Raw genomic sequence first — 17484 nt, forward strand, 5'->3', positions numbered from 1 at the left:
AAAAGGCTAGATGAAATGCTTCTGACCAGACAATGAAGGAAATGGTGAGACCTGGGAGGTTTTCAAAAGACAGGATGGTTCAAACCTGTCCTCAGATTTGTCTGATCTTTGCTAAGGCTGTAGCAATAGCTCTCGTTCTAAAGGAACAGTTATCAACCACCTTTGGAAGCTGTCCAGGTCAGTTAAGATTAACAAAAAAACAAACAAAAAAAAACCCCAAAAACTTCAGACCATGATTTTTGTCAGTGACAGACATTTGCCTCTTATCAGCCAGATGGGCAAAAAAAAAAAAATCCCTAAAACCAAACCCAAACCCAATTGGTAAGATCCCTCAGCTGTGAGAGAGGAGGGGATGCTAACTGTATGTGATGCCCTGGACTGGAGGCTTGGGAAGGAAGTGTTCCACTGAAGGGGATTGTGCCTATTAAATTGAAAAATAGCATTTGTCTTAAAAAATAATCATTATCCTTTTTAGTTCAGTACGTTTTTGTTTCTGCTGTAATACATACAGCCTTACTGAAAGGAGAGCTCAGGGATAAGAATAGAAACACTCTCTGTTCCCAAGAATCTCCATTTTCTTAGCTGGTGCTTTGGCCCTGCTATGCCCTACCTCTTCCCGACAGTCTTATCCCCCTTCTGCAGCTACGACCTTACCCTTAGAGCCAGCACATACTGCCTCTGGAAAGAGGTATGCTTGGCTTTGGTTAGCAGCTTGGCGGCAGACAGCCCCAGGCCCGGAGGGTCCTGCAGCAAGAGCTGAGACACTCCCAGAGGCACCAACCGCTATGGAAGTGGGAGTCCTCATGTTCATTTCCCCATTCATGTGACTGGGAACTGCCCAGAGTCAATGTATTTAATTGGTGTAAGACCAGCAGACCAGACTGCAAGCTATCACTTTCCTCGCTAAAGGAGACACTCCAAAACCATGCTCCATAGCACACGGTTACTACGGTTTCTTAAGCCTGAGGTCCTTTGTTAAACTTTCATGAAAAACAGTTGTTATCAAAATGTATTTTATTCTTAACAGGGTAGTTAGAATGCGATGGGTATACCTGATTAACATTTCCATTTTCCCTTGCAGTCACAGAAAGTCATTTCATCTTGCTTCATCTGTCATTAGTCAGAGGCCAGGAAATCTTACTTCAAGTTCTGTGAAAAATTGATTTTTACAAAAAGAGACATTTCTGACTAAAGAAAAAAATCTCTGCTAAAATGAGCAAGAGGTCCAATGTGAAATATATTTCAAATCTGGTTCAGCAGAAAAACTCTGTGTTTAACTGAATTATGAAAACTAGAATCTTTTTTTTATGCCAGGTACAGCAGATGGTGTTAGAATTCCTCTTCAGCTTGTCTGGAGCGAGAGCATTTCAGTTCCAGCAGTCTCTCCACAGTGTCTGCAATTGTACGCTCACCATGCACCTTGTTATCTCGGGTGCGGATGTTGACTGTTCCGCTTGCTTTCTCCTTTTCACCAACAACTAGAAACAACCAAGATGCAAATAAATGAACTTAACATTTAGCAAACTCTTTTCCCCCCCCATTCCCTTAAAACTTAGGCATTCTAAACAAAAAGTCTAAAAAGCTTACCAACACATCAAATCCTTCCTTGCCCTCCTCCCAGCTCCCCCCACTTACATCTGTAACAGCCAATAGCCTTATTTAATCTCGTATCATTTAACAGGTTTTAGTGTGTCATGAACAGCAACTTAGCAAAATATGAGTAATGAGAAAAGTAAACTTAGTAAGTCCATCTTGACTTACTTCTTATTAGAGAGAACCACAAAGTCAAAATGAGAAATAAACATAGAGTACTCCACGGGCAAAGATCAGAAAGACAACTTGATTGTAAATAACCAATAGCTATTTGCTTTCTTTACAGAGACAGCAAGACAGTTTATTGGAAAATCCCAAAGCTATTTTACTTGAACATTAAGATACAGATACCAAGATAATATATGTATGGCTCATTACTAATATTAATTTTATATAATGTACTTGGAGGTTGCTACAGTAGATTGTATTTCTCTGGTACCGAAGCTACATTCTGTGGGACAACTCTTTGAAACAACCTCTGAACATAAATTAGGTAAGACTTTTTCCTTGATTGGCTGATCATTTGTTTGTGGTCTTGAAGGTAAAATGTGGTTGTGTCTTATCTGTATCATACACTTAAAGTTTTAAATAACAAAAGAACTTTACTCACGACTCTGAGGGTAGAGTTTCTCTGCCAAAAGCTCCTTCTACTCTAATGGATCCCAGATAGTTTTAGGGTCAATACTACAGCCTCAATTTACATGACATGATTACCGTGGTGCATCAAATCACATACTTCAGGGTCAGTTTCTAGTTGTCCCTGCATTGCCCTCTCGTGGAAGAGCCTTCCATGCATACATGTATAGCTCAGAAGCACACCACAGCTGAATGCAGTGAAAATATGGTATTCTTTTGCTATACTTGAAACAAAAGCATAAATTACGGGGGGGGGGTGGGGGTCGATTGCTTAACAATCTGACTGACAAAGGGCAAGAGATTTCTCCCCGTTGCTGACCAGAAGACCGCAAAGACCTTTTTCTAAAGCAGCAGTAATGCCTTGGGTCACAGTGACCTCCTGTCAGTGACAGCTATACAAGCCAGGAATGCCTATCATGCAGGCAGGAGAGCCTCTCTGGAATGGACACTCTTAGGAGCAAAGTGACCTGAAACACTGACTACCACTCTCTGCCTTGCTCACAGAAGAAAGATCAAATCCTATAACCTATGCAAGAAAGTCAGCCAGGATAAAGGTAACAAATGCACTATACATTACCCAGAATAAAATTATACTGTGCAAGCTGAGCATTTCTGATCTTCTTGTTCAGCGTGCACCCAGGATCTACATCAACATCTGCCATTAATCCAGCGTCATGGAAGTGCTGCCTGACCTAGGAGAAAAAGTATTTACACTGTCACTATAGGATATTCATGACAATGAACTATTTATGACTTGTAGATTTAAGCCAGTCAAGCTTATCTGACCTCTAAAACAAAGGCACTGACATTGGCTCAGGCATTGGAAATGAGCCCACTTCAAGAAATGAAAACAGGTCAGCTATCATGCAAGTACATACACACTAAAGAACTAAGCAGTGATGTGAATATGTAATGTTTTGGGCTGAATAGTGAGTTGAGTTTGATATTGTGAAAGGCAACAGAATGGTGGAGCTTTCTGATTAGAAGGCGTTTTTTTATTTTGCAGACTATTTTATTTATGTATAATGTGCTTGAAAGAAATACAGGAGAAGGTCTGCTGGATGCTAAATATCTGAAGGCCCATCTTCATCTTTCTTACTGCTTTTGCAAGATGCACATGGCCATGGGAGACTAGAACCTGAAGGGTAAGACAGCTTTTGAGCTAGAGAGAAAAACTACATTTTCCAAAAACGAAAGCCTCACAAAGATCAGCATTTGTTGTTTAGATACCCAAAATCTATTTCAGGTCCTCTTTAAGAGACATCTACAACTTCAGCAGCTAATTACTGTTGTAATATAAAAATGATACAATGTAATATGCAAAGACTCATAACATTTATCTGGGATAAACACTATTAATCATTAATAATCAAGTATCTCAACTAAATACAACATACTGAAAAAAAAAAGCCCCAAAATCATATACATCACCTGTTGAGCATACTCATCACACGTTGGTCCCACTGGTACCACCATTACCTGCTGTGGTGACAGCCAGAGAGGCCTTCAATAAACAAAACAAGTTTATACAGCTTTCAGTATTTTTTTACTACGAAAAATCCTCTTAACAGATAGGACTAAAATCTACACAAGAGATTCATAAAGCCAGCTGCTTAAATTGGTTTCAGAGGCAATGATAGCCCTATACTCGTTACAATTTATCTCCCAAAAAGAACTGAGTGTCTAAAAGAATTGCAGTGTGGACAAAAGTACTTTTTGAACTGAAGATTCAAGTTGTGTTTTACAACAGACAACAAATCACAATTGAGTTGTTGAGCTTATTACTAAGTAATTATGGGAAAACACTTACTTTTTATAGTTTTACTATAATCAGAGAGGTCATCCCCATCAAGTATTATACTGCAGCAGGTAAAGGAGATGACCTACATAAATGACTCGTTGCAAGGCAGCCCAGCTGCAAAAGCGAAGTTGACATGTATACACCTTGGACACACAAGCTGTATGCTGCACCTGCATGAGTGGTATCATGTAGAGGCTATCACATCTAAAATTATTTAATATCTAAGGAAGGTGGTTCAGAAGGAATTGCCCTGTGGTACGCCTACGGCATGTCTCTGTAGCAAGCAAGTAGAACAAACCCTTTTGATTCTTGCATGCTTGGGGCTACTTTCTCTTCAACACTCTTCTCTGAGTGTTTGCTCAAACTGGAATAATAAACCTACTTTTCAACGTTACCATTTGCCTCCGTAGTTTTCCGTTAGAATGGCGATCATTCTCTCCACAGATCCCAAGATAGCCCGGTGAATGATAACTGGTCTTGTCTTGTCATTACCATCATGGCTGTGAAGAAATATTTTTTTTTTTAAATATAAGTTTTTTCTTGACGTAAACTTATGCCTGTAAATGACAGGAAAGTCAGATTATATAGCAATTAAACCCACCAGCCTCTGTGCTTACCTGACAAAGGTGAGGTTAAATCTGACTGGCAGCTGAAAGTCGAGTTGGATTGTAGCACATTGGTGGTAGCGGCCAATGGCATCTTTAATCTGAATGTCAATCTTAGAAACAAAAAAGACACAAACTTTTACTACGGTTTAAGATACAAGTATGCTCCTCTGAAAGCAAACTCATTGTTTTAAGATGGAAGGTTTCACTCAATGCAGAGGAACTGTACGTGGTTTTAGATGACATACTTTTATTTCAGCCTACATTAGAACTTAAATGATTTGCAAGTTCTGATACAAAAAATGTTAGAGCTAAAAACAGGGTGAGCAAGTAGAGACATTACTTCAGCGGGGAACTACATTTAGTACCTCAGACTATTTTTTGTGAGTTTCAGTCTGGGACTTTCATGGGCCTTTTCACCAAGTGAATTCAGCAGCACAGAAGTGCAAGTGCAAGATCAGAACTGAACATGTCTCACCAAAAATGAGACTTCTTCAACCTCAAACTGGCAAACTTACACTCCTTTATTATGCAGTACTGGAATACTTTGTAGCTTATGTTACAAATTCAGGGCAGGAACATGGGATGAGAATCCTGCTGTTAAGTAGTCCACTTACCAGTAGGGATCATATTAATCAATGACACTTGTTCTAACTGAGTATCTACAGTCAAGCCTATTCTTTCTATTGCATGTTACGCTTTAATCCTCAGTATGCTTATGATACAAGTTAGACAAAGAGACAGATAGAAAACAGTAGATTTATAGTGTCCTGACCTTATTTATTTATAGCATTGCTCTCTTATTCATCATTTTACCAGTATGGCCATGTGTTGGGGCTGTGTACCTTATTTTAACTTATGTATCAAACAAACAGACCAGTGTTTTATTAACTGAAGTTCTAAATGTCTTTCAATTTTGCATTCGGAAGCCAGAGTTTATCATAGTTCAGCTACTCACCAAAGAGCTTCTTTCAAAATAAATTATTTACAACCTTCTTTAATTTCAAATCATCCAGTTATAGAGTAGAAAAAAAATGCAAGTAGTTTAAAGGTACCCTAGATGTAGAGCTTAACTTAAAAATGTAACTTCAACTAGTTTCCATTAAAACCAGCGCAAAATGCTACGTTTGCTCACCTGACTTTGGCTAGAGTGTATTAGGAGTAAGTATAAGGTTAATTAAGGTTAACAAAGGTTCCTGTAGATATTTGCCTTCTTTCAAATCAACTGAGGAAATTACTAAATCTTGTTTGCGTTTCACATTATGAATGATTAGCTGCTATGACACATTTCACCTACAACCCATAAAATGAAATTGATTCTATTAGCATACAAAGAGAGAAATCAGAACCAGTTTACTAGATGACTGAATATAGACATAAATGTAGGTTTATTAGGGAAAGATTTACAAGTAATTTTGTAAGACGCTCTGTCCTTATGCGCAAAGATATTGGGAAATGTCTAGAAAGCCCTACTTAATCTGTGCAAACTGAAGAGACAGCTTTAAAAAAACCCAACAAAACCACAAAACCAATGCAAGGGGCTTTTTTAACACACCAAAACGCACAAGCAACTCAATGCAGCTACAGAACTGTGCCAGTAAAAGCAACATTTTTCAAAAATTTCTTTTACCAGTAAGTTTATTTTTGTTTTTCTCATGACTTAGGATTCACTTATCACCAAAGGATTATTTCTAATGCAGCAACTGCTGTGGTAATACAGATCTTACAGTGCCACCTTCTGTTCATGTCTCCCACTAAAACCAATCAGCTCTGTTCAAGCAGCAGACAAATAGTTTCTAAGTGTAAACTTGGTTTAATTAATGAAATGTGTATTAAAGCTATGTGAAAACCAGGATCACAGAGTAGTATTTCTCTCTCAAGTATGTAGAGTTTATATATCTGGAAAAACAGAAAATTTCAGCCATACAGCATCTTAAAATGGTATTAGGTAACTATAAAAAAAAATCCCCTCTCCCTAATCCCAGCTCCTAACAATCTCAGCTTGTACCAGGTTGTCAGTTTAAGAATCAGTTTTGTTCTATATCCTCCAGCCAAACCTAAACAGCACCAATGCTTTAGAAACGCATACTGACATTGAAAAATTTAGTTATAGTGTTACATTGGAAGGAAATGTGCAGGACAGTAAGTAAAATATAAAAGTTGTCTTTACCAAGAAGATCATGAATAAAACCCAAGAGCACCACCATACTATTTTCTCCCCCTTGCTCATAAGAAGATATGAAAAACATTATATATTAACAGCGTTCAGTATCCACCTGTATTTGTTTAACTAACTCAGAGCAGAATGTTAACTAGATAGAGACTTTGTCTTGGTCAGGTATGTATTTGAAGTCATCTGGCAAACATTCTGCACAAAGAGATGCCCAACACATCTCTTTCTGGGGAAAGCGACATTTAGCATCATTTTGTAAACACATGAAGACTTTGGGTTCTTTTCTGTTCATCCGCTATACTGCAAAGAACAATATTTGCATGCTACCCCTACTGCCAAGTTTATGGTAGTATCAATGGAAAGCAAGGAATTGTGTAACTTTTGTCTGCCTCATCCAAACAGAATTAAAAGCCCAACCCAGCTAGGGGTTAGCAACATACTAACCTTAGGTCCATAGAAAGCTCCATCGCCAGGGTTTAACTCCCACTTCTCACCAAAGTCATTGAGGCTGTTTTCAAGTTGCTAGAGATAAAGGACACACACATTCAGTGTTTCTCAATCATTTGCTGTCTTTCCATGTTACAGCATCAGGTCAGCCTGCTGCTACAGATATGTGACACTACCAGTTCTCAGTACTTCTCAGTTACTGCTGCAACTCGTTTATTTTCTGAAAAAGGAAAGTTTCGGAAGGGCCCCAGCTAAAAAAAAAATCCAGTCCAAATTTAAACAAAAAAAATTAAAATTTAAACAAACAAACTTAATGCATTCATTTTGGAAGAAGCCAAACAGATAGCATTAGCTAAGATGCAAGAAATTTTTATGCTAGATCCAAAGTTTGTAGATAATATTGAGAAAGGATGCACCCTGATACACCTAATGTATATTTCTGCCCTATCTTCTCCCCAGCACTGCACCCTCAGGGGCTAACCCTATCCCTTTAATCATGAAAGCAACCTGGCTTTTGGAAAATGGCTCTAAGTCTTATTACTGGGGCTGCCAGAATTGGTTCTCTTCCTTTTTTTTTTTTTTTTAAATTATCAAAAATATACAAGGAGAGAGAGAAGGAGAGAAAGGTAATTTGATTCTGACATGGAGATTGCTTCTGTATGGAGAGTAAGCTGTTTACAGCAGCCAGACTGAATCGAAGACAGTTATTAAAGTTATATTGCTCATGCCCAGCTGTCACGGTACCTCCCAGAAGGCAATATGTTCTTACAGGACTTCCAGCTGCAGCCTTGCTTTCATATAAAAAGTTAATAAAACTACTGTTTACCTTTTCAGCTTGATTCCACACTTCAATATCTCCCAGGTACTTTTCAGGACGAGTGGAGAGATTCAGTTTAAAGGAAAATCCAAAGACATCATACACAGTACGCAAGAACTGCAGACAACTCTTTATCTCCTCTTCAATCTTTATGAGAATAGAAATAAAGTCTCAAATATGGAAAAATCAGTTAATCTGATTTTAATACCCAATTTCATTTATCAGCAGCCCATACCTGCTCCATAGCACAGAATATGTGAGCATCGTCCTGCTGGAACCGACGTACTCGAGTGAGTCCTGTAAGAGCTCCTGACAGTTCATTGCGATGCAGAACACCAAAATCAGCCAATCGTAATGGCAGCTCACGCCATGATCTTGGACGATGATCAAACATAAGGCTGAAGGAAAAGTTTATTACTTGAAGCTCATCCAGAATCAAAATTCTGCAAAGAACAGCCCATGAGAAGCAGACAGTACCTAAGCAGATGCCTATAATGCCAATCATGTAATCTGAATACAACCATCATTCACATCTAGTTTTGTCAGGAAAACAAATGCAGATATCCTTTTGTAGCTAGTAGGCTTCCCCCACCTCACAGAGAGAAGATTAAACAGCTCCTAAAACTGAGTATTAAAACCTAAGAGCCTAAATTGACATAAAATTGACAATGCCCCAGTATCTGTTTTGGACATCCAGGTTTTGTAGTACCAAGGTAAGCTTCAGGTCTAAAACACAGTCACTGTAATGATGGAAAAATGACATTTCTCAGCATCTCAAGTAAACAGAGCATGTAGACAACAAGACTCATAATTACATCACTCCTGACAGCATGTGACATCTGGATACCCGAAGATAGCCATCTTTATAATTAAGCAGGCAAAAGAAACAGGATTTTTTTTTTTGAATCAACATCACCTTTGGTAAACTGCATTTGCTACATATTTACCAGTGTCCCGGACAGTTCATAGGCTTCAGAGCAAAAATTTCTTTCTCCACTTCAAAGGAAAACATGTTTTCACTGTAATGCTGCCAGTGCCCCGAAGTCATCCATAGTTTGCTGTTGAAAACATTGGGAGTGACAACCTCCTGGAATCCACGTTTTCGATACTCACTCTAAAACAGGAGACCCAGTATGTAAAATAACTAATAAAGCAAACAAAAGTAACGGTACTCAGTCTTCAATCTGCAGCCATCAAAACATACAAATGCTGCCCTATAGAAGTCCACAACTCGAGAAGGGAAGAGTAGGGAAGAGAAAAATTCAAGTTGGACGTGCCAGGATGCATCCCTTCCACCAGCACCACCCTTCCCCAAGCAATTTCTCTGTAGTAAGCAAGAAGAACAAGTTTCCTCCCTGCAAGCAAAGCAGCAGTCTCTAATTATTCAATGACACTTGTTAGTACATTGCAGCCCAAATATACAATAAGACAGACTTTAAATATTATAACAGGAAGATCAAGATTTTTTTTTCTACACATAATTTCATAACAAATAGTTCTACAAGGCCAAATTTAGTGAGTTTATTAAAACAAACCAATATGCATCAGTGGAGCAGCTGTAGTGTGAGCTTAGCTGTACTATTAGACGTCAAAGAATTTATATTATAAAGCATCGTTATTATTGCTTTAACTGCAGGTATAAAGTATTGATAAAAACATAACTTAGGGGAGATTGTGACAAAACCAATCCGAAGAAACCAGGTTTCTTTAGTTCCGTGGTTTACAGGACTAAGAGATTAAACTAACTTGAAATGAAGTGCTGTTAACACTGTTCCATGTAATATGCTGTTACGTATTTTTCTAAAATTAAGCAATTTCTTCGATTAGAAGATTTCCAAAAGACCTTACTTACCCGGATAAACTCAATTAATGTGTTATAAATGTAAGCTCCTTTTGGCAAGAAAAAACAGCTACCAGGGCTGAGCTCATGGAAGAAAAACAGTTCTTGGTCCTGCAGAAAAATAATATTTGAAAAACTTAGTATTTGTACAATAGCTCTTTCACTTAACATTCACAAATTAATTACTACTGACTGGGCATCACTAATCAAAGTTAAAAAAAAAAAAAAGCTAAAAAAAAAAAGCATTATCAATAGATCAGATGCATTTTCACTAGTATTTATATCTCCATCAGTACTTACAGGGGAAGGAGATTGTTCAGTTTCCTGTTTCATTACTGATGCTCCAAAACTTTATTTTTATATGTAACTCCTAACCATGCCCCCACAGCTCCCTTTGTACACTGGTAAGTAATGTTTAGTTCTGCTTCTGCAGCACTCTAATTATTTGCACATAAGCTGAATGTGTGAACTGTAGTTGGCTAATGTTGTGATAAACTGTGCGCATACAGTGAATTCTTCTGCATAATTTCCTGATGTCCTAGCAGCAGACCTTGTAACAATGTTCAGGACTATCAATTATCTGGCAGGGTTTCCATCTAAAAAACAAAACCAAAAACCAACCAACAAAAAAAACATAGAAATATATTATGGATTCTGAAATCATGGAGAAGAAAAGAACTGTGAGTGAATAGGCTGCAGCAAACTGCATAGGAAGGAGCATTGCCTGCAGACTGAAGTGTTCATATTTTGCAGACTGAAGTGTTCATGTTCTGTTCTGATTGATCAATGGAATAAGGATGTCATCGTGTCTGAAACAGTGAAAAGTCTAAAGAGAAGTTATTTGCTTTAGGATTTTTGATGCTCTTCAAGAGTACCTGACTTTGCAACTCGACTGAAAATACAATTGTTTCACATCTTGATTGGGGCAGCAAGTATACACTGTCTTCGAGATGCTTCTAGTTAAGGGGCTACATCCGCACAGTTTGTGAAAGACATTGCCAGAAAAACTGTCTCACCCGCCCAATTTTTCTGTGATCTCTGTTTTTAGCCTCCTCCTGGAATTTCTCCCATTCCTTCAGCATTTTTGCATCTGGGAATGAAATTCCGTAGATGCGCTGTAGGGATTCCATATCAGCCTTGCCTTCCCAATAGGTAGAAGAATTCTGCATGCAAGAAAGAAAGGCAACGTTGAAGAAAAGCAGGAGCCTCCACATTTTACTACTACTGCCTGCTATGAAAAGGCATGCAATTATTAATAAATCACTATACTTAATGTAGAACAACTAAGGCATAAGGAGAGTTTTAATCTTATATTCAGAGCACTGATTAGAAAAATCCAGTAAGAATAAGTGAACAGAATATCTAAAAATGGTTTCAAGCTCTCTCGTCTTTTTCTTAAGCATATTTGCTCTCTTTGCACCCATCCTATTTCAACTGTTTATTTACACTCAGCCATAACCATCAGCTGAGCAAAAACTATAAACTCTAATTTATACAGTTGAACCAAGCCTTAAGCCACACTCACATTCCTACCTGTGCTTGAAGTGCAGGCCCTGGACACCTAGTTGGGCTTCACACCATTTGAACATCATACTAGCACACAAACCTTTATCAATTTGTTACACTGAATTTTTGGCCAGGTTACCCATTTCACGGTACATTCTTGGATAAGCCACGAAGTATTGCCCAAAGACAGCAACACATTTTCAGTGAAAACATTTGTCTAAGGCAGTTTCAGCACTTACCTTATGAATTTTTATGGTCTTTATCTTGCCAGTATGTCTGACATGAGGCCCTCTGCATAAATCTATCAAGGGACCACACCTAAGAACAGGAAAACATTCATTTGGTATATTTCATCGTAGAAAGACATATCCAGTAATATTATGATGCATGCATAATTACCTGTATACTGTTGTAGTTGGAGTATTGACCTTCTCATTCAGGATGCGACACTTGAATTTATTATACTGAGAAGAAAAGCAGCACACATATTTGTTAACTCCTTGTTAAGCAAGAGAACTGGCCGACATTTTAAGTTATTTGCAAACCTAATGCTATGCTGCATCAAAAGAGGGTTATAAAAGACAGACAGATAGTTAAGCAGTGGAGCAAGCTGCCCAGAGAGCACGTTGCGCAGTCTCCATCCTTACAGGTTTTGAAGGCCCAACTGGACAAGCCCTCAGAAACCTGGTCTGGCTTCAGTGTTCACCCCATGCCCTCTGCATGAGATTGGACTGGAGACGTACAGAGGTACCTTCCAACCTGAATGGCACTATGATTCCCTTGATGCCCTAACACTGAAAACTGAGTAACGTCTATCTCAATGCCAGAAAATTATTTGCTGCTAGGTACTAAAGAGAAAGGATCAGCTTTTAGTGTTGCTTGGACTTTCTCAGAAGTCCTCATTCTAAAAAACATTTTTTGAAGCTTTCTGAATGCATCAGCACATGCAGTTATAGCATCACCACAGCATTTTACTAACAGCCAATAAAATATAAGCATATAACTGCACGTAATATATTGCAAATTTACATCTGTGGGAAATAAATGAAGAATGTGGCTTCAAAGATTCTACCAAGGTCACCCAGGGGAAGAATGAGAATTCTTACAGTTGCAGAAAATCTAATGCACATTCCCGAGAACCTAAGAATTACAACTTCACTCATTTTTTTGTTAAATATCACAAATGATCTTATAAGAACATATCACCTTAAGAAGTTAATTTGGTAGACCTTCCTCTACCCTAACAGAACATGCAGCTGAAGTTACAAATACTTAAAGAATAACTGCACCATGCTAGAAACAACCTTTTAAAACAGCCTACCTTAAACATTTCAAGTAGCGTTTCCTTCTTAACTTCCAGTCTTTCAAAGGCTTGTTTTTCCTTCATTATCTTTTTGCATAATGTTTCCAAAGCAGAGAAGTCATTACTAGACACACCCCTAAAATAAACACACACAAAAAAGTGAATCATTCTTGCTTTCACTTGCAATTTCTGATCGAGTTGCAATGCACTAGCCTGTTGATGGGACACATCGCAAAGAACAAAGCAATCTGCAGTACTGCAGATGACTTTGTTCTGGGAACAAGCTGATAACAAAAATTTTGCTGTGACTGCCATCTCTCTGCTACTAAAAAGAAAAATACAAAACCTACCCTTCCTCAAGGAACATGTCATAATAAAATCCATTTTCTATTGGTGGGCCATAGCACAAACAGCCACCATAGATTCGCTCCATAGCTTCACCCATTATGTGAGCACTTGAGTGCCAGTATACCTAATGGAGGAAAAAAAGAGGAGACCAGTCTGAATATGCACAATGCATTTCTGAGTATTTTATTTAAAACCTTTTCTGAAACGTGCGCTTTTAAGGATACCTGATGCAGATCCCACATTAGAGCAGTCTGCAGAGCAGAAGTGACCTGCCCAGCAACAACACTCTCATCCTAAGCACCAATATTTCCAAAATCTAACACTGAAAATTGTTTACAGCCTGGTAGCAAATAATTCTTATTTTCAACTACTGCTGAAATGATTCAATTATTGTCAAGAAGTCAGGAAACTAATTCAGCAACTTTTTTTTTCTATGAACTTCAATCAATCAGCTCTGCATAAAGACCAAAAGGTGCACTTTCAACATAAGGCTGTGGTCCTAATCCGAAGATTTTATGCCTGGGAAACCCTGCACTGAAGTAGAACAGTTCATAAAGTTAAAAATCACACTCCATCTTGTAGTAGACCTGAAGTTTTGACAAATTAAAACCAAATCTATAGGACTTCATTCTGCTTTTATTTGCACAGAGCAGAAAACATAAATCTCACAGCAGCCATCGTTTAGCCAACACGAAAACCCTAAGTTTGAATGCAAGACCTCTGTGATGAGTTTGACTAACAGCTTGTTGTACCAAATGATTTTTTCTAAAGAGAGTATGTACAAATTTACTGGATATCCACACTCGTCCAAATGAGTAGCCAAAATAAAGGACGTACTTTTGCACATTCACAGTAAAAGAGCTGCCTACCCAGTACTTTCATGATTGTACACAGACAGTACTGTACTCAGTATTGTTTTCGAAGTCAGTGCTGAAGAGGTCAGTTCAAAAGACCTACTTGACACTAACATGAAAGTTGCAAATATAAAACTTTAATGAGAGCAGACTTGACATAACCTACAGCAACTTCTAGCAGACTTGGCTACAAATACACAGCAGTCTGCAGTACCACATCTCCCTTGTAAGGAACTACGAAAAAATGCAGATGTACCTACACAGCAAACCTGTTCCTGTCTCATCTTCTGAACACAATAATGATGCAAATAACTACTTGAGGCTGAGTTTAATGCAAATCCAAGGACAAACAAACTTTGGTAAAAGATACTCACTGCTTGAGCCTCTTCATCTTCAAACTTAAGCAGCTCCAGGGTACAATCCTCCTCCAAAGGACGGTCTAGATCCCAAACCATCTTGTTCACTTTAGCAATAACAGTGTTGTCAGCTAAGCCCTGACTACAGAATAAATACATGGTATATAATCTTTTGAAATCAGCAAGTAGAAGTTCCCCAAATTTGCCCTCCATGTTGAGTAAGATTTTCAGGAGTGCTCAGAAAAGGTACAATGTCATAAATAAATTCCAAATAGCAGTCTAGCCAGTCTTGAACATTTATGAAAATCCTACTTACACCTCAGAGATGAGGGAAGAAAACTGTGCTGTATACTCAACATTCATTAACATACTTGACTTAGAGGCAGCCACCTCAAAGTACTAACCTGACTTCAAAATCTTATTGCAATGAAAGACAGAGCTTCTCTTTTAAGAATTATCAAAAACCACTTCTGATGTAGTAACTTTACAGTTTTGTTTCCACTAGGCAAAAAACCCTTTCCTTGATTCCAAATCACAAAAGCAAAAAAGGTTCCAATGACAAGGCACCTAAGCATGAAAAAAAAAGGCATTTCACCTCTAGGAATCACCCAGTTTTTGTAATTTTAACTGTTAGGGTGTCCAGTGTGCATTGTTCAATTCTGCTCCACAGCAAGTCTGAGTAACTGGGAGATGTGCAATGCTCTTTTGGATGGGTATTTCCCATGCAACTAAGAATGCAGTTAAGTGAAAGATACTCATACTGTTAACTCTCTCTGAAATCATCTGAAACATCACCCAGCAGTCATCTTCCCCAGGCTGATGTGAATGAGGTTGCATGTGCTAACATTCAATCTGATACAGTAAATTTATTAGCAAATTTGTTCTTAATGCAACAACAGTACTTGCAGGGAAAAATATGCAAGTAATGTGTGACTAAAAGATCTCAACTATATTCTTATTTAATTGTAGAAACTGTATCTTCATGAGGCAAAAAAATTACACTCCAAAACTCAAACCCTATTGATTACCTCCAGTTTATTATATACACGATGCCTTGAGAAGAGTTGAGATAAACGACTAACAGAGAAATTATACGTTACCCATACCCTCACAGCCACAACCTGCAGACATAGAGCTGTCTGAAAATGATTGAGTGTATCACAAACTACAATCATACCTAATTCCACAAGCGATTTGATAAGGAGTAGTCTTCCAAGATTCAGCATCAACCTGCTTGCCATCGGGTAATGTAACTTTAATGGGTTTACTGTCATTTGCAGCTCTTTCTGCAAGGAGTGCATCATGTTCAGCTTTAAGTTTATTGTACATCTCTAAACGCTCATTGATAAATGCAGGCCAGGGATTCAGCTATGTATAATGAATAAAGAGAGAGGAAAAAAATATTAGAGTAATCTAATATCACATTATGTCAATAATGCAAACAGAATGGATATATTTTTCACAAGCAGCTATGTGACCATATCTATGTATGTGCTATATCTAACCATCATTATTATGACAGATTAATTATATAGTGTTGGTTACTTAGTAATAAGACTTCAGCTTAATGACAATTATTACTTTGAAATGTACCACTGTACACCTGTTTAATAAACTACACATATGTTAATAAGCTACTACACAGTTTATTAAACACCTGTTCAATAAGCTACACAAGGACAAAAATAAATTTGAAAAGACTGCAGAAGTTCAACATAAAAATATATTTTTGTTATTAGGTCAAAAAACTGAGCAAACACCTCTACTCTGAGCCACCCGGAGAGGAACTGACTCCAGCCTCCACGTCATACAATGACATCAGGGCTATCAGCTTCAGCATAATCGAAGTTACACAGCTATGCAGTTGGCACAGCATTAGTGCTGGCTAGCAGCTGGCCCTTTCCGTGCACAGTCAGAGGGATCTGTGTTTACCCACCACGAAGACCAAAAAGGCAGAGCACTTTAGGCAGGCTTTCCTCATCCTAGAGATCTGCTGCCCACCTCCTGGGGCAAACAGAGGCACAGTGAAAAGAGCAACTGTGGAAATCAGAGCCACTCTCCAATTACACCAGTACAACTTGGTGTAAAATGCAACAAAGTCACTTCATGGCAAACTTCAGTAAAATAAGAAATAGTGGGAAAAGGAGTCATTGTAACGCCAGATAAAATGCTTCAGAGGGATGAACTGCATCAGTACACAAGACAGCAAGCAGGAGACCGCATCTTTCAACCCCCCGTGGCCCAAGGGCAGCTCACCTCCATCCGCCCTCCATCGCCGGCCCCCTCCTTCATTTTCTTCTTTCCGCAGTCTGCCTTTTTTTCCTCCCCAGCATCTACCTGAGGAGGGCAAGCACCATTTCCTCATTCTCCAGCAGTCGCTCACACCTACGGCGCTTTAACCCCCCTCAGCCCCACACACCAGGGAAGAGACCCGACCCCTTCGGCCCGGGAAACCACAGCCCAGCTCCCTGCTCTTTTACCTTCAGGTAAATCCCACCGCCTTCCGACCCTGCTGCCCCGCAGCTGGGCAAACCCGGTATAACGCTGAGGGGGAAGAGGCCTAGCTCCCTCCTGCCGCCAGCACCCGTCTCCTGACAGGGCCGCCCCCCCTCCAGGCCTGACGCGGGACGAAAGGGACGCCCCGCCTCAGGACACCCCCCGGCCCGCGGTGAGGGGGAGCCGCGCTGAGGAGAGAGCCGGTGCTCCAGCGCGGCCCGCCGCCGCCGCGGAGCCGGGCCCACCTGGCTGTCAGCGCCCGCCATTGCCACACGCGGAGCCGCCCGGCGCAGCGGGAAAGGGGCGGGAACGGCCCCGCGCAGGCGCCTCCGGCCGCCGCAGCTGATGCAACCGCGGGCGGCCGCAGCGACCCGGCCCGAGCGGCCGCGGCCGGGCCAATGGGGCCGGAGGGCCGTGCCGGGCCGCCCGGGGGTGTGTGGCCGGGGCGGGGGTGGAGGCGGCCTGTGAGGGGCCCCAGCAGCTCAAGATGGCGGAAGCCCTGGCAGCACCCGTGAGGGTGGGAAGCGGGGCCGCGGGGGCCCGGGTCCCCACACCCGCTGGTCCCCGCGCTCCTGCGGGGCAAAGCATAGCCAGCCTTCCCCTGCCAGCAGGGCCGCAGGGCCCCGCGAGGGTGGCAAGGGGCTGAGGGACGGGGTGGCCCGCAGGGAGGCCAAGCTACCATTCCCGAGCCAGAGATTCAGTCAAGAAT

The 17484-nt window shown here is 40.1% G+C and overlaps 1 protein-coding gene across 1 annotated transcript; it reads right to left on the bottom strand.

Moving 5' to 3' along the window:
• Nucleotides 1-1224: 1224 nt before the first annotated feature.
• On the bottom strand, nucleotides 1225-17133 carry TARS1 (threonyl-tRNA synthetase 1). Its single transcript, XM_087773280.1, has 19 exons — nucleotides 17021-17133; nucleotides 16536-16616; nucleotides 15457-15647; nucleotides 14298-14421; nucleotides 13072-13193; nucleotides 12740-12857; nucleotides 11818-11882; nucleotides 11658-11736; nucleotides 10929-11075; nucleotides 9925-10023; nucleotides 9020-9186; nucleotides 8308-8470; nucleotides 8082-8219; nucleotides 7253-7330; nucleotides 4648-4748; nucleotides 4426-4530; nucleotides 3661-3733; nucleotides 2807-2921; nucleotides 1225-1478 (listed from the first exon to the last, which is right to left on the bottom strand). The coding sequence occupies exons 1-19, from the start codon at nucleotides 17039-17041 to the stop codon at nucleotides 1330-1332; spliced, it is 2136 nt and encodes a 711-aa protein (XP_087629406.1). The 5' UTR covers nucleotides 17042-17133; the 3' UTR covers nucleotides 1225-1329.
• Nucleotides 17134-17484: the final 351 nt, after the last annotated feature.

This window comes from Nipponia nippon, unplaced genomic scaffold, assembly GCF_047370975.1.
Source record: "Nipponia nippon isolate SJK-2023a ecotype South Korea unplaced genomic scaffold, ASM4737097v1 scaffold_39, whole genome shotgun sequence".
Taxonomy (NCBI): Eukaryota; Metazoa; Chordata; class Aves; order Pelecaniformes; family Threskiornithidae; genus Nipponia; species Nipponia nippon.

Bases quoted from the DNA above. Each gene is read 5' to 3' on its own strand.
- TARS1 (XM_087773280.1), bottom strand. From the start codon at position 17,041: ATGGCGGGCGCTGACAGCCAG. The intron at 13,194-14,297 runs GTGAGTATCTTT...TTCCTCCATTAG, and splicing joins AAGATGAAGAGGCTCAAGCA to GTATACTGGCACTCAAGTGC. The intron at 1,479-2,806 runs GTAATGTATAGT...GGTTGTTTCTAG, and splicing joins ACAGTATAATTTTATTCTGG to TTGTTGGTGAAAAGGAGAAA.